At 39.7% G+C, this 25402-nt stretch overlaps 2 protein-coding genes across 2 annotated transcripts; one reads left to right on the plus strand and one right to left on the minus strand.

Annotated features, from left to right (window-relative positions):
- Positions 1-1019: 1019 nt before the first annotated feature.
- On the minus strand, positions 1020-17882 carry LOC133124462 (uncharacterized). Its single transcript, XM_061235693.1, has 14 exons — positions 17773-17882; positions 9002-9230; positions 7447-7634; positions 7047-7187; positions 6729-6861; positions 5813-6011; positions 5477-5618; positions 5029-5175; positions 4328-4386; positions 3740-3915; positions 3216-3616; positions 3012-3108; positions 2429-2600; positions 1020-1769 (listed from the first exon to the last, which is right to left on the minus strand). The coding sequence occupies exons 2-14, from the start codon at positions 9119-9121 to the stop codon at positions 1588-1590; spliced, it is 2157 nt and encodes a 718-aa protein (XP_061091677.1). The 5' UTR covers positions 9122-9230; positions 17773-17882; the 3' UTR covers positions 1020-1587.
- Positions 17234-23307, plus strand: LOC133124463 (large ribosomal subunit protein eL24). The gene is made up of 6 exons (XM_061235694.1): positions 17234-17312; positions 17439-17514; positions 20474-20584; positions 21187-21323; positions 21911-21974; positions 23179-23307. The coding sequence occupies exons 1-6, from the start codon at positions 17308-17310 to the stop codon at positions 23257-23259; spliced, it is 474 nt and encodes a 157-aa protein (XP_061091678.1). The 5' UTR covers positions 17234-17307; the 3' UTR covers positions 23260-23307.
- Positions 23308-25402: the final 2095 nt, after the last annotated feature.

The following is a 25402-nucleotide window of genomic DNA, read 5'->3' on the forward strand; positions in this document are numbered from 1 at the left end:
GTGGAGACCATAGACTGAACAAATAAAACTAAAACTCTAACCTCCACCTCTACCTATTGCATAGCACAGATCCGTGAAGCTACCAATTGTTGCTGGCCACAATGACATAACATAACATAACAACATGAGGTAAAGGCGAGAACAGGCCATCCAGCAACGCTCGCCTTTTGGCAAATGGCAGGCATTTATATAGCGCCTTTATCCAATTTATCCAATACAATTGATGCTTCTCATACACACACTCACACACCGACGGCGATTGGCTGCCATGCAAGGCACCGACCAGCTCGTCAGGAGCATTTGGGGGTTAGGTGTCTTGCTCAGGGACACTTCGACACAGCCCGGGCGGGGGATCGAACCGGCAACCCTCCGACTGCCAGACGACTGCTCTTACTGCCTGAGCCATGTTGCCCCCCCATGGGAGACTTCCGGTTTGTATTTATCAAAATAAAAGTTTGGTGAATAAAATGATTTATGAACTGTAATTTTGTCGTTTTCTTTCTTTTTCCTTTTTTAAAATTTTTTTTTTATTGAAGTTGGGACATTTACAGGATTTCACTCGCCATATCTCAAAATGTGTTGGTTCTATTCCTACATCAGTTCCACAGTACCATGTAATTCCAGTGGAGGGAAGAAGGGTGAAGCTGACATAGGATTAGATGCCATGCAATGAGAAAGCAATTGTAATCAGATCAGATTATCATTTAACTGTATATTTTATCAAAACATACTGACTAATTGCATGTTTAAAAAAACTATTCAAGTACATGCTTTTAAAATGTTAGATATTCTCTTATCCATTATACTGTGTGCTGGAATGAGAAATGAAGACATGAAGTTTTCAGAGACATGTGAAGATGATGCAGGTGTCAGGCAATTAAACAGGAGAATTTTATACATTAATAAGCCAGAGGAGTTTCATGATTTCTTTGTTCGGGGAGTTCCTGAATCAAAAATCAATCATTAGTTTTCAAATCTGGAATGGCACAACGCACAAGCAAAAGGCTAATCACATTACATGTTGTTGATATGTGCTTTATTGATATTTATAAAATACCACATCCATTTGTTTTCAGAATTCAAAGCAGACCATCTACAAAATGCCCTTCATTTTCTATAATTTTCTGCACCAAATATAATAACAAGAGAGTCTAACAATTAAAGTTGTTTAACAATGAGAAAAGCAACCCATGTGTAAATATTATAAATAATGAGCAAAGTTTCCATTAAAATGTGACAGTGAATAAAATGTGGAGTACTAAGCTCAATTGAAAATCTGACTTGACTTACATTATAAATATAATAATTTAAATATTTCAGCTTTCTTATTATTAAATGGAAGGAATGAGCCTAGAGTGCTACTCTGTCTCTGTACAGATTTAATTGCGACTCTTTTAACTGTTTTAAGCTTTTATCACATACTACCCCAATATTAATGTGCATTCCAACATGTTGTTTGGATATGATTTGTAATTGCATTTAAATTTGTTTGTGCAAATGCAAATGTTTCCTAACTGTGACATTTTTTAGAATTACAATTTATAATAAATAATGTGATTCAAGGTTTTATGAAATCTAACTTTACTTTTATTCTGACATATCTGTGTTCACTGCCTCGATGTTAGGGGAGGGAAGTTGTTTGTAACCGACGCTTGACTTCTTTATCTTGTAGACCAGCACTGCACACACAAGGGCCACGGCAGCCAGGAAGGTTACAGCCAGGACATTCGTGTTGATGTATACAATGGGAGCATTGAGAACACGGAGACCTGAAATAGAAGCCACAAACAGTGTCATTTGCTAAAAAGCTCAAAAGCCCTGGAATTAATGTTGAATCTACCCAGTGGATCAGTGAGAGCTTGTACGTGTTGTAGGTAAAGGTCCTTTTCAAATCAAATGTTTTTTTGCAACTACTTTATTTTTACTAGATTCACTGCTACTTGGGTGAATGCAGCAAAACAACCATTTCAGCAGGTTAAAATTGGAAGAGCAAAAGGTCAGCCCTGACAAATCACAACTGAGCTATCCTTTTTTTTATTTTTCAGTGTATCTATTAATTTTAATTCAGCCATTAACTAAACACAAGCTGCTTGTTTAGATTATTACCTTCATATTCTACTAGTAAACTTGTGCATTAGCAGATCAGAGACAACAGTAATGCTTCTGATATTTCTAATAGCTGACACCCATTGGCGATGCTGGAGTGGATCCATGGGCTACAGGCTACATAATCTGCTCATACCCTTCACTACATGAGCCCAGCTCTCTGCCTCTCAGCCACATCATTAGGACAGCCTGTATGCAAATGTCTGCATTTCTCATTCAGGTTATGAAGCATTTATCATTCCATATTTCTTAATAAGGTTGTACGCATTGCTGGTATTAATTTCAGAATCATTTAAATCAAATAGTCTCATCAAGTAGTCACCTTCATCATACAAGCTCCTCTTCAGCCGCAATGGGCCCTGCATTATGTCGTGACTGACAGTCTGTCCAGGCACAGATCTCTTAGCAACATGGCTCTGACTGATGCACCCTTGTGCACACCTTGTGTTAGGATCTCCAGCCAGACACAGCATGACTGAGCAGCTGATGTACACCTACAACACAAAATTCATTAATCACATGAATTAATCTGTCATTCACCATTCAAGTCTATTGTATGAAAATATGAGTGTATAACCCATGGTAAGTCTTCTGTACATATTTCTAATTGGTGCAATTAACAATACGAAATTAATCAGACTGGGGGCAATATTTACCACAACAAATACAACAATTCATGTAATGCATATTAATGCTAACTCTATGGTGGCTAAAATTGTAATCCTGTAAATCTGTTGATATAATATGCAGTTTCTCTAGATGACAGAAGCTGAGCTATTTAGATTGGTGTTGACATTGCAAATACACTCAATATTTAAATATACATTTGTAAATATTAGCTAACGTTTGACTGCATGTGGCATGTATACTTAATAAGGTACTCATAAAAAATAGTGCAATATTACCTCAGTGTGCATCCCAATGAATTTGAACGCTTGCATTCCAAAGCGGAATTCATTGCTCTGAGATGGATACACTTGCAGAGTTTTATCCATGTTACAGCTGGGAAAATGAAATTAATTGATGTAATTTACACTTTATACAGTAATTCTATTGATGGTAAAATTATTTCCATTAAATGTACAGTTACAAATCCACAAATTAAATACCCATTGTCAATGATGCTGTAAAATGTGGCGTGGTTGGGGCCATCTTCTGGGGTGGCTTTGCAGGACTCCACAAAGAGCACGGTGTTTTGAAGGGAGGATTTTGATTTGATTTCCATGTAGATCATTTCCTTCAGCCTTACTTCGATGGGGTAAGTACTGGGGTCCACATTTATTTCATAATGCTGACTGTGGAAGAACTGGAACTCAAAGGAGAACTTGCCAAAGCCATCCTCTGCATACATCATGCCAAGTTTGCGTGCCTTGAAGTATGTAGATACACCCCCCTTTTTACAGTAGGTACACGAGAACTCAATCTCCACGTCCTCTGTCCTAGTCATGATACTGCCAGCTTTTTCTATCTTCTTAAGTTCATTACTGAAGGTGACATTTTCACCTGTCCCCTGCAAAAATGATAAAAATACATTTAATATATACCATTTACCCATTATCAATTTACCATCTTTAGCATGTAGCATTTAACATTTATACTGTAAGAAGTGCCAGTAAAAATAAAATAACGTCACATTAGTGAGTGTCCCACAGCCGTCCAGGGGGGTGATGGCGAACACATGGGTGTTATTGGAAGACACTGTGCATGACGGGTCGAGGAGGCTTAGGGAAGTTCCATTCAATCCATGGACTAAGGACCTCTCAACTGCAATTGTCATGGTTTTCTCATTGCAAACCACGGTGGCTTCACCTAGGTTCCACGACATAGCATCTTAGTACATAAAAGAAACTGAGTATTTTTAAGACACAATATTCTAGCAAGAATGAATAATTGTTTCTTTTGTAAAATTATGTAAACATCACATTATCAATTATATTTCTTTAACCAATTTTACAAGATGAGAGAGACTTTTGACATACTTTGAGATTCAGAAATCAATTAAATTGATTTATGCTAATTTTTGCATTTTCTGAAAAACCGTTGGCTTCCTCCAGGATTGGAGGGACATATGGGTTGATGCCAACATTTGACTACTTTGTTTTAATCAAATTTAAAAATTGCAATTAAATTTTTACTGAGGTTAGTGAGAAACAGAATCAAATAATGATTACATTATTAATGAGAATTCATGAATTATTATTATTAATGTCTTTTTTTTTACCCATTTTAGGTACAACCCTCACAATGACACATCGCATTGCTGAATGGTAGACATGGTCCCTACAAAGGAAAAATGCATCCATCAGTCCATATTGTATGATAAATATACATAAGACAAATACGTTTAAAAAATGCTAACGATACATAGCAAGCAGGAATTATTGCTGAAAGGGTGTAAGGCCCAAGTAAGCTAAATATATCTAGAGATACATTTCCCATACATGTCTTTAACTGTTATAAAAGGGAATGGTTATGTGATGGTTAATAATACTGTGTGTCATAGCTGATTAACTGTTATTCAAGGGAATGCTTATGTGATGGTTAATGATACTGTGTGTCATAGCTGATAAAAGGTTAATGTTTGCATGTTTTAAAATGTTGCATATTGACAATAGAATTAACACATTAGACAGAATAAACAAAGTACATTGCTGTAGCCATTGATTTTCAATTTTTAACAAAAGCCCATTGTAATAATGATCAATCATGAATTTGCAGTAATGAATGTATATTTGCCAAGGTCTATTACAAGGTCTGTATTTCAATGTAATCAATATGATGCACAATATAGTCAACGTATGAGTTCATTAACTTCCAAGTCAGTATGGTGCCACAGACCATAACAGTTTTTTCATAGTCATTAAAATAATGTTAAATAAATGACGAATCCAGGAAAAAGAAGAGTTCAGCATGCAGACTTACCCACTTTGGGACTCTGCACTGAAGCAGACAGGAAAATGGTCACCCACATCTCTGTCTGTTGGCGCCCATTTTGTGATCATTTCACCAGATTCAATATCAAAGATGTTAAAGATCCTTAAAGGCCCAGTCACCACTATGTCAGTAAGCCTGTAATGGATAAATGACTATTAGTAGTATTAATAGTAATTACTAATGACATATTATTTTCACAAGTTTCTTTAAGATGTCTTACTGAATTATGACCAAATTTGAACAATGGTTCAGATAACAACTGCTGTGTTTTCCTGCACTGTCACCTGTATTATTCTACAAGTAGACTGTAAACAAGAATATGTTATTGAATAGGTAAGAGCATTATTATTCCATATTTAGAGGTTATTTTATACTGTATGTGGGATTTATTGCTGCCTGTGTGGATTTTATTGTGCTTTGCATTCAGCTGTCTTACTTTGACTGTTGAGCCTGTGCAGCAATGTGGATTTCCAGGGGCTTGTCGACTGCGGCATTCAAGATGTCTCCATATTGTGGACTTGGATCCACAAGAGCAGGTAAGAGCAAGCCTGCAGTACAGTTCTGCAATGACGGCTTCACTAAAATGCATTTTAAGGCAGAAAATTAACTCCTTTATGACACCTTTAAAGAACATTGTCAGTTTAAAGTACTGAACTGTACAAAGTCAATTCATCACAATCACGTTATTATTGCACTGATTCATGATGAGATCAGTTTCATGATGAGATGTGTATGATATAGCCTAGCCTAACATATAAGATTGAAAACTCACCCTTGATAACAAATTGTAAAGGAATCTTGCTTATTGGTGTTACAGAGCTACTGGGAGTTGAAGGCAGTGGGTGTTTTACTTTTTGAGTTCCATCAGAGTAAGATAGCCAGATATTTTTTCTGGGAAAGTCCTCCACAGCAATTTCAAACACATGGGTACCAGTGGCAGCATTGCCACGGTAATGCAGCTCACAGGTCTCCTACCGAAAACAATGTAATTTTAGCACCTGTATCTTAAGTCACAAGTGGTAACATTATTTTATACAATTTGTACAATATCATTGATGTTAGTACAGTTTATGTGAAGAATAATCCATGACGTCCACCTCAGAGTGGATTATAACATGGTCTTTTAACAATATGAAAATATGAACAGGGCTCATTAATTGTTTTGGGTATTTCGCCCTCAATATGAAACTTGATTTGCTGGTACTAAGGAATTCAAGCCTTTAAGGTGGCTACTGTTTCAGCATGCTGCTATGGTTACACTATTTTAGTTAAATTAGCTCAAAATAGAGACGCTAACCATCTATGGTTACTTTAAGCTTTGTTCATTTAAAAGTGTTAAACAAGTTCCTTAATAAGAACCAATTCCCGGTCAACCTTTTTTTTATTATTATCTACTACTTCTAAAATTAGCAAGGCTACTACTGATTAAACTTGACCTGGACCAAATGTTGAACAATTAATACAAATTTAATTTAGAAGTACTATACATATTAACTCAAATAACCACGCATTACAACAGTGCTATGGAGAAGAGAATCTCTGAACACACAACACATTGAATCTTTAAGTGGATGAGCTACAGCAGAAGACCAATAACTCTAATGAGTAAGTATCATAAGTGCCTAATGATGTAATAAGAGGGTATGTGTGATAGACCATGTTAGTTCTAGTTTCTTTCATATACTTACTTCATCCAGGTGGAATTGTGCGTGGGAAGCACACACACTACAGCTACCATTATTTTCAAATCTACATCTGACCCGGTCTCCATCCTGGTCATGACTCAACAGTTTGATTGTGGCAGGACAGTTCTTTGCAAGACTAACAAAAAATAAAGAAGTGCATGTTGATAAATTATCTTAATTGTAAGCAAGGCAATATCTTACTTAGTGGTGGTCAATATATAGATTTCTGTGAAATCGTCAATAAAACATGGAACCATTCAAATCAACATATTGGTTTTCATGTTAAAAGATGAGTTGATTATGTTATAAATATTACAATACCTGATAACTGGCAGGATAGTCATTAGTGGAGATCTATTTGGAGCTCTTGTGTCTGACCTGATTCCCAGATCCACATGTGACACCAAATTCCAGCGGCCAGAATTAGTCTCTTCATTCCCCACCCAGCAACATGAACTGTAGCTGTAAAAGTCAAATCATCAGCATGAATAATCTACATGCAGTGGTTCTCTGTAAATCCAGGCTAAAAATGTGACCTTTTGAGCTGAAATACTGCCTTCAGCAATTGATGGTGTACTGATGGCAACGATGTATACGCCAACTCACATGAAAGCAGAGGCATGAAGGCCAATATAATTATTTAACTACATTCATAAGTCATTGTCCATGTCAGTAGTCTGCAATAGGTAATGTTTTTTTGGTAGACTAATTATGGACTTACTGCATTTCAAAAGGCTTGTTCGTTGTCACATTAAGGGTCAGGATTCCCTCATTTTGACAAGCCTCGGTTCCACTGAATACAGTGCTAATTTGAGTTGAAGCAACGGTCCCGCAGTCCCCAGTGTAGCAGCTCCAGGGGTTCTGAAGCCTACAGGAGCCCAGGAAGCTGTCCTTGAACCGCAGATCCACCTGCAAAGCAATGACTGTTACTTGTTTATCATCAATTGCTGTCTCCTTTTCATAAATGTATTTCTCCTAATTTGGTGGTCAATTATACCCTATCTATATGAATTACCCATGTTATCTAGGATACACCGCATACATACGGCCACGTACCGCGGCAGCACGAATGGATCTCACGATCGGAGGGCGACACACCGAATCGCCTTCGATCGCAACTGTGACTGCTGAATCCTCCCCCCTATGCCTCGGCGGGACCAGGAATCGAACCACGGTTAATCTCTTTCTGAGATTTACCCATAAACTCATAGTTACACTCTTACTGTATGTTAGCCCATGGGCTAGTTAGTTACTCTCTTACTGTATGTTAGCACATGAGCTAGTTAGTTACTCTCTTACTGTATGTCAGCCCCTGGGCTAGTTAGTTACTCTCTTACTGTATGTTAGCCCATGGGCTAGTTAGTTACTCTCTTACTGTATGTTAGCCCATGGGCTAGTTAGTTACTCTCTTACTGTATGTTAGCCCATAAGCTAGTTAGTGACTCTCTTACTGTATGTTAGCACATGAGCTAGTTAGTTACTCTCTTACTGTATTTTAGCCCATGGGCTAGTTAGTTACCCTCTGACTTTTGGTTGACCCATGGACTAGTTTTGTGCTTTTAATTAAATAACTTATTTCACAAACCACTGCATTTAATTTATTCCATCATTCTTTAAAATATTTTAAATGCATGTCATTTTATTGATATATTAATTTGGTCAGGAATTTATTATTCCCCTCTTAGTGAGAATGCCTAGTAAATACATAAAATGAATATAAGATGTTTAGATTTGTGTCACATTTGGTTGAATCTACGTGGAATTAAAATTTTGGGTTATCTGCATGTTTAAATGGAGTTCACACCTCAGGTTTAAAACCATAGACCACAGATCTGCATTACAAATACAACAGTTAATCCTTATTTCATTTGTTTGGAGCACTACTCCAGTTGTAATGCAGTTCCATGGTCTAGAGGTCTGGGCTTTAAACACCAACTAAGCACACTGTAATTGACCTAATAAGGCGACCATTTTTACTTATAATAACAATACATTACAGTAATTTAGCTGATGCTTTTATCCAAAGTTAATTACAGTTGATTCGACCTAGCAGGGGCCAAACCCCCCTCAAACAATGTGCAGTTAACAGCTGCACTGAACTTATTGTGGCTACACGGGGGCTTGAACCACAAACCCCCCGTGGTTTGTGGCTCCCAGTGAGGCAACCTGGCTATCGGCTGCCCTTTATAATAATAACAATGACAATGACAATGACAATGACAATGATAATAATAATAATAATAATAATAATAAATATTATTATTGTTTTACCATACCTGATAGTTTCCATGCATGTCTCGTCCCTTTGGGTAGTAGCCCATAAGGCCACCTGTGAACCGTGAGCAGGATGTGCCAGTGACCAGAGCCAGGAGTAGCAGCAGTGTGTGGGGAGCCATGCTGTCTGAATCTCTCTGAAGTTCTCAGGAATAACTAACGATATGTCATTCAGACTCAAGCATGTCTGCATTTATAGTCTCTCAGCGCATCTGAATTCCACAACGTCACCTGTGGAATGAGGAATGCATTTCACTTCTGTTATATAATCTGCCATACATTTTAATCCCTGATTCATGCAATATTAATTATGTAATCACATACAATTGTGCATCTATTGACAAGGTGTAGATAGAATCTTGAGATCATGTCAGTCGAAAGGTATATTTGACTTTTCTGTTTCTTTTTTCCTCACAGTGGTGCTGTCCATCAGATTATTCTCATGAGTTCAGTACACATCCAAGAAAAAATCGCCTCCATCAGGTCTAATATACCACAAACAGACAGTGATATAAATGAAAACACTATTTGCACAGTGGAAAATATACTAATACATTAGAGAAACGTAATATTATTTTACCAGTGTATTAATTGTGCTGCCTGTTAGATATTCTTACAATATTACACATTTCTAAAAGATTGTCATAAATGTAACCCTTCTAGTCCCAAGCCTGATGTGAAGTGGCTGTACTGGAAGGGGTTTGGGCTTTGGTTGAGAAAATGTAGTAGGTTCTAATAGGGGCTCAAAACAAAATGTTTGCAATTTGAAAGGTTGAAAAGGTCCAGATTATTTTATGGTAATTATGGTTAACAGATATTTTATCACAGATATTAGAAACCAGTTTTTATTGTGTGACCGGGGTCAGGGGTGATTGTAAAGTGGTAAATTTGTAGCTGGTTATATGGTATTTGCAGCTGATTACTGCCCTTTTTATTAAACTTCAAGCATTCTCTCTCTTACCAAAGAAAAGGAGCATGCGTTCCACAGAGGGGTGTGTTGGAGCCCTTTGGCAGGCGCAGATCCAATTAGCATGCTAATTCTAATAATTGTAATGGTTTTATTACTTTAGTAGAAGTCCTCACATGCTCTCACACCTGTGTTACATAATTGTGCTCAAAAAAAATTCATTAGTTGCCACCTGATTTATGTTATTATAATTGATTAAGACATAGAACTACCGCTTGGGTGGGGTCACATTCACAATAGTTTTGCTTTATGTGTTTAGTTTGGGCAATCGATATCCTGGTTACATTCTGGAATAGGTGTTGACCTTTTTGTGTGTTTTAACCCTCATATTATGTTTGGAGTCAATTTGACCCCATGTAGTGTTGCACATATCTTAAAAAGTTAACCTTATTTCATATTGATACTGTGTGATTATTATAATTTTCTAATTTGGTGGGATTAAATCGTAAACATGCAATAAACATACTGCTATGCTAAGTGCTGTACCAACTTTGCAAACAAATGTGTTGTGTGGGGTTATTTTGACCCTCTGTAACTGTATAAAACTATTTTAATTTTTATCTCAGACTCTTTGCGGATGATTCTGGTGGCACTTTCCCATACAGGAGCTGAACTTTCATGAACTTTATCTTGGGCTTTAAAATGAGATGTTTCTCGCAGATTTTTCATATTTATGGATAAAAGTCATTTGGGAAACAATAAGAAGGCGACAACCAGGCCGTGTCCAAATATTTCTGTTACAATAATTGTGTGTTTATTGAAACTGTTGAGCTCAATTTGACCACAAACATAAAAGTGGTCATAAAATCTCAATGTAATAGGAGGGTTAAAATGACAATTTTGTTTGCTCACTCACTACATATCACAACAATGATATAGTTCTAAAATATATTTTTGATTATGGAAAGTCCTGCCTGGTTTTTCAAACCACAAAATTCTTTGGTAGTGCAACATTGTTCTCCTTGATGTGTGTGTATTGTTAACTACCCTGAAATAATAAGCTGTTGAATAATTGAGCGTGACGTCACCTCTCAGATGAGGCTTTGGTGAAAAGGGCAGCCCTTTTGTGGATGAAGAAAACTCAGTGATGATATAACAGGGCCACCTCGTGCCCTGCAAAATCACACTCACGCACACTTTTACGCACTCACGTTGACAGGCATGAAGACTCACTCAGACATGTGACTACATTGTTCCCAAGAACATTTGTGTTTACTTAAGTTTTTAAAGATATAAAATATAAAATAAACATAATGTTTGATTTCTACGGTATTTTATACATGTCGGTTCCACCGTGTATTCATAGTCAGGACACCGTAATATTTGGGACAAATGGCTTCACAGGTGCTTCTGATTAGTCAGGTACATCGTGCAGGTATAAGAGAATGTTCACCATGTCTTGATTCTGGGCTTTTGATTACGGCGGACCTTTTCACTTAAAATGAAATGATTAAATCCACCACTTTTTTTGAATTTTGGAATATTTGATGTTCATTACAACCAGGCATTTCCTCTAAAGCGCTGCATTTCTTCATTTTACATTTCCTTGTAACAGTTCATATTTCCAAATGGCATTTTTTAAAGACTTATTTTCCAAGGACACTTATCCGAAACGTGTATTTCTGAATGGCAAATTGTCCAAAGAGTTTTCTCAAAATAATGACTTTTCACAGACGTCAATCAACAACAGCAAGATGGCGGCGACCTTGGGGAAGACAGTACAGATTTTTGAAGATAGGCCAGTATTTCAACTCGACATCAAAAACCAACGATAGTCGGTTCATAATTGCGTCTGGTTCTCCACATCACTCCAAATTCACGCAGCTTTGATACGTGTCAGGGCAATGTGAGGCGGTCGGAGCTTCACAAGTGCTACAAGTTATTAGCGATTTATTTTTAATTGTGAAGGCAGGCAGGCAGGCAGAGGGTCGCTAACGTGGCTAACTAGCTATAGCTAATGAAACAATATTGCCATTTCACAGTGCTTCTCATTCTGTTTATACAACAACGAATTAAGATTTGCATCGGGCGATGAAAAAGACACCGAAAATTGGTGGTTGAAAAATATTTTACCAACCTAGGTAAAAGATCAGAAAGCAAAATGCTAGCTAATGCTAGTATATTCCCCAGGAGACGGGTCAGTCAGTCTCCTTCCCAGCTATGTGTGGGGACTATTCTGGCGCAAAATGGCTGTCGGTGCATCACCTAGGTGGGTGCTTCTTCCCTCATCACTGGAAAGCGCTTTGAGTGTGAGAAAAGTGGCATATAAAAGCAATAAATTATTATTATTATTATTATTATTATTATTATTATTATACCCTTTCATTGCCTCTGAAGATCTAGATCGCCATTTAAGTTGCCCTTTCCCATGTTATAGTTTTACCCAGTTCCACTCAAATTCCGATGGCCCCGAATTCTAAGATGCTTGCGACCAGAGAACACACGTAACTTATCCAACAGTGCAATGCGAGGTTCCTTCCCAACCCAGTTCATCCTGGCTTTAATGTGTTATTTCCAGGAGATAAATTTTACTCAACCATTCATAAACATTTGAATGTTATGTCAATAAAACCCGGCGAAAATGCTGCAAACAGAACAATGTGTTTTCATGTTTTCTAAAGTTTAACTAACATTAGCGTATAATGCTATGGTTTAAGCTTCACAGGGGCGGCCTGTGTCACAATTGACAGCTGTGTCTTTGTTACTTGGGCACGGGCACACACACACACACACGTTTATTTATATGTACAGACATAGATGGTACGATATTTTGCATTTGTTTCAGTCGGGTACACTAAGTTAAGGGAATTCAGCTGCTAGCTGTGTCGCTAACTTTAGCATCCTAGCTGTGGTAGAGTTTGTAGCATTTTTGCTAGCGAGTTTATCCTGTTAGCTACCAAAGTGTGCCATGATGTAAAAAATATTTTGAAAAATGAGGTTTAGATTATTGAGGAATTTAATATAGTATGGTATTTTGTATGTTCCCGACAAGCATCCAAGATAGAATTGAACATTTAAGGGGCGGCCTATAGCGTAGTGGTTAAGGTAAATGACTAGAAAACCCAAGGTCGGTGGTTCTGACCCCGGTGTAGCCACAATAAGATCTGCACAAAGGCCCTTAACCCTGCATTGCTCCAGGGGAGGATTGTCTCCTGCTTAGTCTAATCAACTGTATGTCGCTCTGGATGAGAGCGTCTGCCAAATGCCTGTAATGTAATGCTTTCCTTTTGATTAAAAAAGCCTCCATATTTGATTGCCTCTGGAGTCAGTTATTGGTGTTTAATGGGCTTACCCAAGTAAACTGCTGGGGACAACACTCAGAAGAAAGAGAGCTCTGGTGAGCTCAGTAATTGCTAAGGCCAAGGATGACCTCTGCAGTTCATGACGGAAGAATTCTCACCATAATGAAGAAAAACCACAAAGACGTATCTTAACAGATCCAAAATACTCTTCAGGAAGCACGCGTGGATGTGTCAGTGACTACTATCCACTATCTTCTATCTACAAAAAGGGTTATAATTTCTATATAGATCACCCAATGTGGGTGTAAATACCCTCAACTTATATATACGTACACATTATTTAATTTCACTTTCAATTTACAGGAGTACAGAGAGTGTGTCACGGTGGACTGCACTGTATAGGGGTGTACACTGCATGGCTCAGGCAGTAAGAGCAGTCGTCTGGCAGTTGGAGGGTTTCCGGTTCGATCCCCTGCCCGGGCTGTGTCGAAGTGTCCCTGAGCAAGACACCTAACCCCCAAAAATGCTCCTGACGAGCTGGTCGGTGCCTTACATGGCAGCCAATAGCCGTTGGTGTGTGAGTGTGTATACGAATGGGTGAATGAGAAGCATCAATTGTACAGCGCTTTGGATAAAGGCGCTATATAAATGCCAACCATTTACCATTCTCATTCATTCCCACACGTAGTTAAGGTGTGCTTTTAGGCACAACTATTAGGGAAAATGACACAATCAGAATCCATTTGCTTTACTTCCTGATTATACACTGAATACACAAGGTTGCATGAATACATGAGGAATTAATTTAAATCAATGTGTCATATATTAAGTATTGCCATGACATTAGAAGATTTACCATGCTTTCCCTTTCATGTAGAAGTAACAGACATTTTCCATCATTAGAAGGAATCTGGAATGGCACAATTCATAAGCAAAAGGTGAGCCAAATTACATTTTGTTATATATGCTTTATTAACATCAGAGGGAGTTTTAGGTGTTGTTTAGTGTTACAGCCATACAATCTCTCCATTTCACCGATTTTGTGAATAAAAATGAAGAAAGCTCAACCGTGGAACCACGACAGGGAAAAGACGCCAATACGACCTTGCACTGGTTTGAGGGATTATTTTCACTGCGGTGCCATTCACGTTGGTTTCAGAATAGACTAAATAAAATCTTCAACATCAAACAATCCAAAGACCGTGGGGCTGACAGTCAATGGAGGCAAGATGGAGCTGGGAGAGACATATGTGGGGGAACCAGTTTCTGCAGGCAGCAGGCAGGCTCTGTTCCATCCGAGGGTCCGCTGCCCTCTTCACTGTGTTTGGTTTGTTTCCTTTTCTCTTCTGTACAGCACACTCATGGCAGGTTGCAGTGCTTCTCATACACACACATTACAAGATAGGCCGCGGACGTAGTGAGACTGCAACATTTGTTAGGGTTGGACAGAAAGCCTACAAGATGGTAGATCTCCAGGAACAGGGTTAGTTACCACTGATCTAAAAGAGCCAATATGCTGACAGCACCTGTGTCAGCAGGAAGCATGACCTTCACCAGGGCTCTGCTTCAAGCAGAAAGCAGACTGACTGCAATCTTTTTTCAATTTCTGTGATTTCCTCCATTTTTAGCTGTACCTTCACATCTCCTAGGCTCTCTGGATCTGGGCCCAACAGGCCTGATCAGCAGGCTAATCCGAATCCTGGTTCTATTACTCTAATAGAAGTCCTCACATGCTTGCACATGTGTTGCATAATTGTGTTCAAAATGTATGCAGTAGTTCCCAACTGTAATTATGTTATTATAATTTATTAAGACAGATGACAGAGAACCTGCCGCTTGGGTGTTGTCACATTCAAATTCATATCGCAACAATTACATTCTTCTAAAATATGTTTTGTTTCTGAAAAGACCTGCCTAGTCTAATCCTTTCAAATGATTGTTCTGTATTAAAACAGCATGCCGGAAATTCTTTGGTTGTGCAACATTGTTCTCCTTGATGTGTGTGTATTGTTAACTACCCTGAAATAATAAGCTGTTGAATGATTTAGTGTGACGTCACCTCTCAGATAAAGCTTTGATGAAAAGGGCAGCCCTTTTCTGAATGAAGAAAACTCAGTGATGATATAACAGGGCCACCTCGTGCCCTGTAAAATCACACTCACGCACACTTTTACGCACTCACGTTGACAGGCATAAAGTCGCACTCAAACATGTGACTACATTGTTCCCTAGAACATTGTTATGTTTTTAAAGATATTAAATATAAAAGCCAGATGTTTTGACGCTTTTCAAGAGAAGGACCAGTACTGTGCTGGATACGATCTAGTTTTAGATAAACGTTTAGCGTTTGGTGTTTTTGTAAATTTTTGTTTTGCCATATACATTAGATTATTACATTATTGGCATTTGGCAGAAGCTCTTATCAATGCAGGGTTAAGGGCCTTGCTCAAGGGCCCAACAGCTGTGAGGATCTTATTGTGGCTACACTGGGATTCGAACCACCAACCTTGCGTGTCCCAGTCATTTACCTTAACCACTACGCTACAGGCCGCCCTACGCCTATATAGATATTACAGCACTTTTTATACATTTATTTTGTTTATTTGACTATTTTTTTTCTTATTGATTAATTTTTTGGGGGGTTTATTGTTTTTCTTTACTGACTGTTTTAATTTTTTAATTTGTTTTCATACTACAATATCAGGGATAACATACTGAATTCTCCTTTAATTGATTCAATTTTATTTTTTCAGAAAAGATTTAATTATTGGTCTCATGCTTGAAAAAACTAAGGGAGAAAAGGTGTACTTTATACTAAATTTTGATGGTTCTTTTGTTAAATCAAACATTGTAGTAAAAGACCTTGGTCTTACTATTATATTAAAAACATATCCATAGTAGCTTTCTTTCAGTTACAGAACAAAGCTCAAATTTGGCACTTTTTATCAGCAGGGGATGCAGAGAAACTGATCCATGTTTTTGTTACATCTTGGTAATCGAACCTCTAACACCCACTGGAGCTCATGGACCAAGGTTGTGGACTGTGGCAACCCTGCTCCTCCCTGGTCCAGCCTATGCTTCAACCCACCCTGGAGCTACGAATGCATCGCCCTCCCCTCTGAACTCCAAACTCTACATCCCTCCATATGGAATTTCTTGTTCTACTAGCTTCATACATCAAACCTATAGGCCGGCGGAGGATGGGCGTGCCACTTTCTTCCCATCTGGGAGTTTTTCCTCCCCTAAGGGAGTCATTTACCTCATATGCTATTGGCTTAGGGCTGATGTTTAATTCTCTGCTGTGTTAGTCTGTAAAGCATCTTTGTGACAGTCTTCTGTGAAAAGCGCTATACATAAATAAATTGAATTGAATTAATTAAAATAAGTGCTGTACGTTGTCTATTTAACAATACATGTTTCAGAATAAATATGTCCACAAAGGTGAAGCGGATGTCCTGCTGAATTGCATTTCCGGTATACTGATAAATACTCGCGCATTTCATCACAGACGGCAACAGCTTCATATAAGCAAATGAAGCATCAAATCGTTCTGAAACCACAAAATTACAAAAATGCCGTTACGTTTTTAAATATAGTTATGAGGGAACGGTCAGATTTGTGTACCAAGGACAACAACAAAGATGATGTCATCTACCCTAGGCTGGCCAGACTCATCTTACGTACCAAAACATTCGCGCCCATCTGTTATAAATTAAAACATTGTGATACATTTAAAAGCCCTTCCATAAACGAAAATTCGTAATCCAAAAACCATATAAGAATAGGTCATAAACCAAAAATCTGTCAAACTCGATAATTCAATACTCGCGCCAAAACTTCTCTGCCTTCCTCCGGCTCTTCCTGTTTCTTTACTGTGTCATGACGCTAAATGTCTCCGATTGGTTGTATAAAAAATCTCTAAATATTTGTTTATAATGGGCACATTAATGGGTTGACTATGGCTAGTCATTGAAAAAATCGTATAAAAGTCGTTCTCGTTAAAAGAAAAATGCGTTTTGTGGAAATATTTTTATTACGCCCAACGTACATATTGACTACCCAGAATCCTCTCTTCCTTTTCCCTATCTAAGCTGCCGACATGAAGTGAGTGCATTTTCTAAAGATCCGTGTCCATCGAAGCGTTAATCGTTTAAACAAGTACATGTTTCCAATTCATCCCACTTTACACACTTTCTAAACAAGTAATCATGTTTTATCTTTCTGATACAGGGTCGAGTTGTGCAGTTTTAGCGGATATAAAATCTACCCTGGCCACGGCCGGCGGTATGCCAGGATAGACGGGAAGGTAATGGTCATGGCTACTCTTACTTGATCCGTCAATGCTTTTCCCTGTTAAATGTCAAATGGTAGCAGAGGATATATTCGCGAAACTACCGCTTGATATCAGCGGTACAATGTGGCCGATACTCTGTTCAAATGTTGTAACTCATAACTTAATACCGCCCTAAACAAGTAGCAATTTACAATTGTTTACGTTAAGCACGCCGAGTTGAACTGTCTGCACTTTGTTTAAAAACGAAATGCATTTAGGAAACCTTATTACCTTATGTTCTGACAGATGACTGATGTGGTGACTGGTTCATAATTGTGTTTGGTAGACGTTTCAGTGCGTTTATAAACAAGGACACGCCGTGGCAGTTGTGCTAAGCCGCGCTCTTACGCCAATGGCTCCCTTTTATGGAGAATCTTCTGTCTGCTAAACGTGAGCGAGTTACAAGCCAGATCCACTTGGTGCTTCGTGTCTTAAAAAACAACAACAAATAAACAAAAAAGTATTTAATTGATCAACCGGAGTGCATAGTATTCCCATCTCATTGACGTCATTGGCTTTAGTACTCAAGATGGATTATTGATGATTCATCTAAAAGCATGTGGAGAGACGGTGTTAAAAAGGGACAGTGATCCCATGATGTATATTGTACAGGCTGCTCTGCTAAAGAGCGGGACTGATCGCAGTTGGCGAGGACCCAGTCGTGCTGCTGCAGGGAGGTCTGCTGTAGACTCCTCAGAGGAGGGTCAGCAGATGCTGTTGCAGTGATGTGTTGAGCAAGCGGCATGACCGCTGACTGTATTTGAGACACACAGGCTAGTGTTGTCGAAGCTTACCAGAGTAACTCGGTACTGTCGTCGATACTCTTCGATGGTCGTGTGGTTGAATTGTGGTGTAGGTCCAAGAAAAAAGACACACTAAGTATGCTCCAGAAAGCAAATTACATTACATGGCATTTAGCAGACGCTCTTATCCAGAGCGACGTACAATGAACTGCAAATCAAACACAAGTATGAGTGCTAAGAGGACCTGAGAGTACAGTACAGAGTCCTAGTGTAAACATACAGATAATCAGAACCCTTGAGGGGTACAATCAACTTTCAAACTAGCATACCACAGTTGGCAGCTAGAATACCCTGAATACAACAATACGTACAAATACTATAACGTACAAATGACATGCTTTACTGAGCCGTGGAAATGGCAGTTAGTTGTTCCTGTGATCCGGCAGCCATCATAAACCTTTTTGGTGTGCACTTGTGTTGTAGACATTGATAGCATGGAGTATTCTTATATTGTGTTGTAGACCTTGTTAGCATAGTGTTGTAGACATTGATAGCATGGAGTATTCTTATATTGTGTTGTAGACCTTGTTAGCATAGTGTTGTAGACATTGATAGCATGGAGTATTCTTATATTGTGTTGTAGACCTTGTTAGCATAGTGTTTTAGACATTCATAGCATGGAGTATTCTTATATTGTGTTGTAGACCTTGTTAGCATAGTGTTGTAGACATTGATAGCATGGTGTATTGTGTTGTAGACATTGATAGCATAGTGTTGTAGACATTGATAGCATGGTGTATTGTGTTGTAGACCTTGTTAGCATAGTGTTGTAGACATTGATAGCATGGTGTATAGTGTTGTAGACATTGATAGCATAGTGTTGTAGACATTGATAGCATGGAGTATTGTGTTGTAGACCTTGTTAGCATGGAGTACTGTGTTGTAGACCTTGTTAGCATGAAGTATTCTTATATTGTGTTGTAGACCTTGTTAGCATAGTGTTTTAGACATTGATAGCATGGTGTATTGTGTTGTAGACCTTGTTAGCATAGTGTTGTAGACATTGATAGCATGGTGTATAGTGTTGTAGACATTGATAGCATGGTGTTTAGTGTTGTAGACATTGATAGCATGGTGTATTGTGTTGTAGACCTTGTTAGCATAGTGTTTTAGACATTGATAGCATGGTGTTTAGTGTTGTAGACATTGATAGCACGGTGTTGTAGACATTGATAGCATGGTGTATTGTGTTGTAGACATTGATAGCACAGTGTTTTAGACATTGATAGCATGGAGTATTCTTATATTGTGTTGTAGACCTTGTTAGCATAGTGTTTTAGACATTCATAGCATGGAGTATTCTTATATTGTGTTGTAGACCTTGTTAGCATAGTGTTGTAGACATTGATAGCATGGTGTATAGTGTTGTAGACATTGATAGCATAGTGTTGTAGACATTGATAGCATGGAGTATTGTGTTGTAGACCTTGTTAGCATGGAGTACTGTGTTGTAGACCTTGTTAGCATGAAGTATTCTTATATTGTGTTGTAGACCTTGTTAGCATAGTGTTTTAGACATTGATAGCATGGTGTATTGTGTTGTAGACCTTGTTAGCATAGTGTTGTAGACATTGATAGCATGGTGTATAGTGTTGTAGACATTGATAGCATGGTGTTTAGTGTTGTAGACATTGATAGCATGGTGTATTGTGTTGTAGACCTTGTTAGCATAGTGTTTTAGACATTGATAGCATGGTGTTTAGTGTTGTAGACATTGATAGCACGGTGTTGTAGACATTGATAGCATGGTGTATTGTGTTGTAGACATTGATAGCACAGTGTTTTAGACATTGATAGCATAGTGTTTTAGACATTGATAGCATGGTGTATAGTGTTGTAGACATTGATAGCACAGTGTTTTAGACATTGATAGCATGGTGTATTGTGTTGTAGACCTTGTTAGCATAGTGTTGTAGACATTGATAGCATGGTGTATTGTGTTGTAGACCTTGTTAGCATAGTGTTGTAGACATTGATAGCATGGTGTATAGTGTTGTAGACATTGATAGCATGGTGTTTAGTGTTGTAGACATTGATAGCATAGTGTTTTAGACATTGATAGCATGGTGTATTGTTATGTTGTGTTCTACACCTTGTTTGCATAGTGTTCTGTTGTCCCGCTCTCTCAGGTATTTCAGTTCCTGAACGCGAAGTGCGAGTCCGCCTTCCTGTCCAAGAGGAACCCCCGGCAGATCAACTGGACCGTGCTGTACAGACGCAAACACAAGAAGGGGCAGTCTGTGAGTGTGAACACCGCACACACTCAACACAAGTTTTTATTTAGCTGATGCTTTCATCCAAACCGACTTACAGTTGATTAGAGTAAGCAGGGGACAATCCGCCCTGGAGCAATGTGGGGTTAAGGGCCCAACAGCTGTGTGCGTCTTATCGTGGCCAGACCACAGCTGAACCACCAACCTTCTGGGTCCCATTCATGTAACTTAGCCGCTGGGCTTCAGTGCCCATACAGCACTGCTGGACAGTAACTTGCACACTAAGGGCTGCCTACCTGACCTGACCTCACATCACACCTTTGTCAAGTATTCGGCAATATGTCTGCTCACTGAAGTGTTACGGGACCAACGTAGTGTGATAAAATAAATGAAATATGTCGTCATGCCTGACTTAATTAGCTTACGAGAATGGGACAAGTTATTTTTATGATGTATTGTTCAGACCTAGGCCTATGCTCATTTGGGGTTCAGGTACCCTGTAACCTAGCGGGTGAAGTTGAAAGTCCGCAGGAAGGGATATGAAGTGTTACGATGCTGTAGGGGTCTGCCTGGAAGCTGTTCTCTCTGACCTCGGTGCGGCACTGTGCTGTGACTTCCTGTCCACACAGGAAGAGGTGACGAAGAAGCGCACGCGTCGTGCGGTGAAGTTCCAGAGGGCCATCACTGGCGCCTCGCTGGCTGAGATCCTGGCCAAGAGGAACCAGAAGCCCGAGGTGCGCAAGGCCCAGCGTGAGCAGGCCATCAGGTACGAGGGCAACACACCCGTATGCGCACGCACGCTCACTCACTCACTCACGCTCACTCACTCACGCGCACTCACTCTCGCGCACTCACTCTCGCGCACTCATGCTCACACGCTCACACACATACGCACGCACACACACACACACACACACACACACACACACACACACACACACACACACACACACACTGCTCCAATTCAACCGGGATAACCCACTTCCCCAACACACTTACAACAAAGTTCTCCGGGTGTTGTGTTCTCCGCGTGTTGTGTTCTCCGCGTGTTGTGTTCTCCGCGTGTTCTCCTAAAAGAACATTGGCACATTGGGGAGGCATGAGATGAAGAAAAAATGCAGATTGCAGCTAAAATTTTTTGTGGGGAAAAACATGCTTGACTTTGTATTTTGTTACTTCACATTGAAAACGGGTCTGAATGACTTATACTGGGCTAGTGAGCACCGTCTGTACAGTGCAGTGTTCGGTGAAAATACACCCATGGAAACGATCGTGCCTCAGACAAACTTCTGTTTTGTGTTCTCAGCTCTGTTTTGAGTTTGTGTTCATGGTTCTGTTTTGTTCTTGATACAGGGCTGCTAAAGAGGCCAAGAAAGCCAAGCAGGCCACCAAGAAGCCCTCTGCCCCGAGCGCCAAGGTGAGTCACATGACACAGGACCGTCAGAGAATGCCACTTCCTGTCTGTCATGGATAAAGTGAAGGTGTAGATCACGCATGTCAAATCTTACACAAAAATGGCAGGTGCAGGCTTTTTATTTACCTTTATTTAACCAGGTGACATCTCATTGAGATTTAAAATCTATTTTACAAGGGACACCTGGCCAAGAGGCAGCATGAACAAATACACACAAAGGTTACACACAAAGGCTACACACAAATAACATTCATCACTGAGTCAATTTCAGGATTTCACATTTACAGTACTGCTACATTCCATTTCCTTTGAACTGAAACACAGCATAAGAAATTAGTTCTGTCGGTTTTAAGTCTCAAAGTCTCTCTGTCAAAGTCAAGTCTCTCGAAGTCTCTCTCAGTCAAGTCTCTCTCGAAGTCTCTCTCTCAGTCAAGTCTCTCTCAGTCAAGTCTCTCTCAGTCAAGTCTCTCTCAGTCAAGTCTCTCTCAGTCAAGTCTCTCTCTCGAAGTCTCTCTCTCGAAGTCTCTCTCTCGAAGTCTCTCTCTCGAAGTCTCTCTCTCGAAGTCTCTCTCTCGAAGTCTCTCTCTCGAAGTCTCTCTCTCGAAGTCTCTCTCTCGAAGTCTCTCTCTCGAAGTCTCTCTCTCAAAATAAGTCTCTCTCTCAAAGTCTCTCTCTCTCTCTCTCTCTCAAAGTCTCTCTCTCTCTCGCTCTCAAAGTCTCTCTCTCTCTCTCTCTCAAAGTCTCTCTCTCTCTCAAAGTCTCTCTCTCTCTCTCAAAGTCTCTATCTCTCTCTCAAAGTCTCTATCTCTCAAAGTCTCCATCTCTCTCAAAGTCTTTCTGTAGCTCCTGCTAAGTAAAATACTTACTGTCTGAAATATGAGATGAAAAGAATCTCAACTGGCCCATCCTGGGAATTTCCTTCTTTAAAAAATTTTTTATTTTTATTTTTAACATTCAGACAGCAGAAGGTTTACATTCTTTAACAGGCTGCTGTATTCTTTTTTAATTATGGGGATGTCTAAAATATATATATATATTTTTTTTCTGTATTTGTTAATATGAAAAGCGTATAAAAGTGAAATGGATATTTGCACGGTTATTATGGTTTTTATAAATTTAAATGATGCATTAGCTGGTAGTATGTAACACTGGTTGCCATGGTGACTCAGTAGGTAGTGCAGATCTGAGCTTCCTGTTGTCCCTGCAGGCTCCCGCCAAGGCTGCGCCCAAGCAGAAGATCGCCAAGCCCATGAAGACCAGCGCCCCGCGCGTGGGCGGGAAGCGCTAGGCCTATTTGAATTCCAGTTGTTAATAAAATTCACTGTTCTGAAATGCATTCTAGCTCCGGTGTCTGACTGAATGTGCTGGTCACTGAGGGCTTGTTTATCTTTTACTTGCTCCTGACCCGGTCCTCCATCTTTGAGGACATTCTGACCTGTTAATGTCTACTTCTAGCTCCTAGCCTTTGCGGATGTATTTTTGGGTAAACCTGATGAATAAATGATCGACCTGTGGATCCACCTCTCCTGCCACGTCTGTAACTGACGTTTGGAGGAACGAGGACATTCCATCTCCAAACAGTTGGATACCTACTGGGTAAAACCCAGAGCAGCTCTTTTTACTCAAGATTTATGCAGCGACTCCATAACCCTGCTTGTGAAACGGACGCACGCACGCGCGTTCTGCAGGCTGTGGATTATCCACAAGCGGGTAGTATTGGTGTCGGAGCACTGCTTCATGTCAACAACTTGTCCTTATTCTGCCAATGCGTCTGACCTGCAAGAGATCAGGCTTCAAATGCGTTTACATTACAGTACATTACATTACATTTACATTACATTAATGGCATTCGGCAGACGCTCTTATCCAGAGCGACGTACAACAAAGTGCATAGCCATAACCAGGGATAAGTGCACTGAAAGACCCTAGAGGGAAGTACAATTTCAACTGCTACCTGTACAACAAAGATAAGAACCAGGGCCTATTAAATAATTTATTTTTTTAAACGAACAAATAAAGCAAAAGTGACCAAACTTAACTAGCCAAACACTGCTTGCCTAGCCAACTAAAAATACCGATGCACAAAGTAAATCACAAAGGCAACAATTAAGGTTCACAGGGAGATAGGGAGGGACGGGGAGAGGTGCTGCTTGAAGAGTTGTGTCTTCAGTTTGCGCTTGAAGGTGGGGAGAGATTCTACAGTTCTGACCTCAACGGGGAGTTCGATCCACCACCGTGGAGCCAGAACAGACAGTAGTCGTGAGCGTGAGGTGGAGGTTCGGAGAGGGGGAGGTGCCAAGCGGCCTGTGGAGGCTGAACAAAGAGGTCTGGCAGGGGTGTAGGGTCTAAAGATTTTTTGTAGGTAAGCTGGGGAAGACCCCTTAACTGCTTGGAAGGTTAGCACCAACGTTTTGAATTTGATGCGAGCCATGACAGGTAGCCAGTGGAGGGAAGTAAGCAGGGGGGTGACGTGTGAGTATTTGGGAAGGTTGAAGACCAGACGAGCTGCTGCATTCTGGATAAGTTGGAGGGGTCTGATGGCAGACGCTGGGAGGCCAGCCAAGAGGGAATTGCAGTAGTCCAGGCGGGACAGAACCATCGCTTGGACCAGGAGCTGGGTCGAGTAGGGGGTGAGAAAGGGGCGGATTCTCCGTATGTTGTATAGGAAGAACCTGCATGACCGGGTCACCGCCCCAATGTTCTCGGAGAGGGACAGTCTGCTGTCCATCACCATGCCGAGGTTCCTTGCACTGGGTGAACCTACAAAACGGAGTCTTCAGACCAGTGCTCAGACAAACAACAAAAATAATAAAAACAATAAAAAATAACATATTAAAACAGTCAATTAAACAAAACAATAAAGCAATACAACTCATACCAAATAATCGGCAAAAATAGGCAAAATAATCAATAAGAACAATTTTTTTTTAAACAAAATAAATGTATAAAAAGTTCTATCTATGACAAAATCAAAATGCACTACCAAAGAATTTTGTGCATGCTGTTCTAATACCGGTTTGAAAAGCAGTCATTTGAAAGAATTAGACAAGTCAGGACATTCCAGAAACAAAACACATTTCAGAACATTGTCATTGTTGTGATATGTAGTGAGTCATCAAGGCAAAACACGCAAAAACGTCAACAGGAGACACCTATTCCAGAATGCAACCAAGAAATCAATTACTCAAACTAAAACTATTTTGAATGTGACCACACCCAAGCAGCAGGTCCTCTGTCAATTATAATAACATAAATACAGTTGGCAACTAATGCAGTCATTTTGAACACAATTACACAACACACGGGTGAGAGCATGTGAGGACTTCTACTAAAGTCACAGGATTAGGATTAGCCTGCTGATGGGGCCAGCTGGGCTCAGATCCAGGGAGCCAGAGGGCCCAGCACACCCCTCAGTGGAACGCATGCTGCTT

The sequence above is a fragment of the Conger conger genome, chromosome 3, assembly GCF_963514075.1.
Source record: "Conger conger chromosome 3, fConCon1.1, whole genome shotgun sequence".
In the NCBI taxonomy this organism is placed as follows: Eukaryota; Metazoa; Chordata; class Actinopteri; order Anguilliformes; family Congridae; genus Conger; species Conger conger.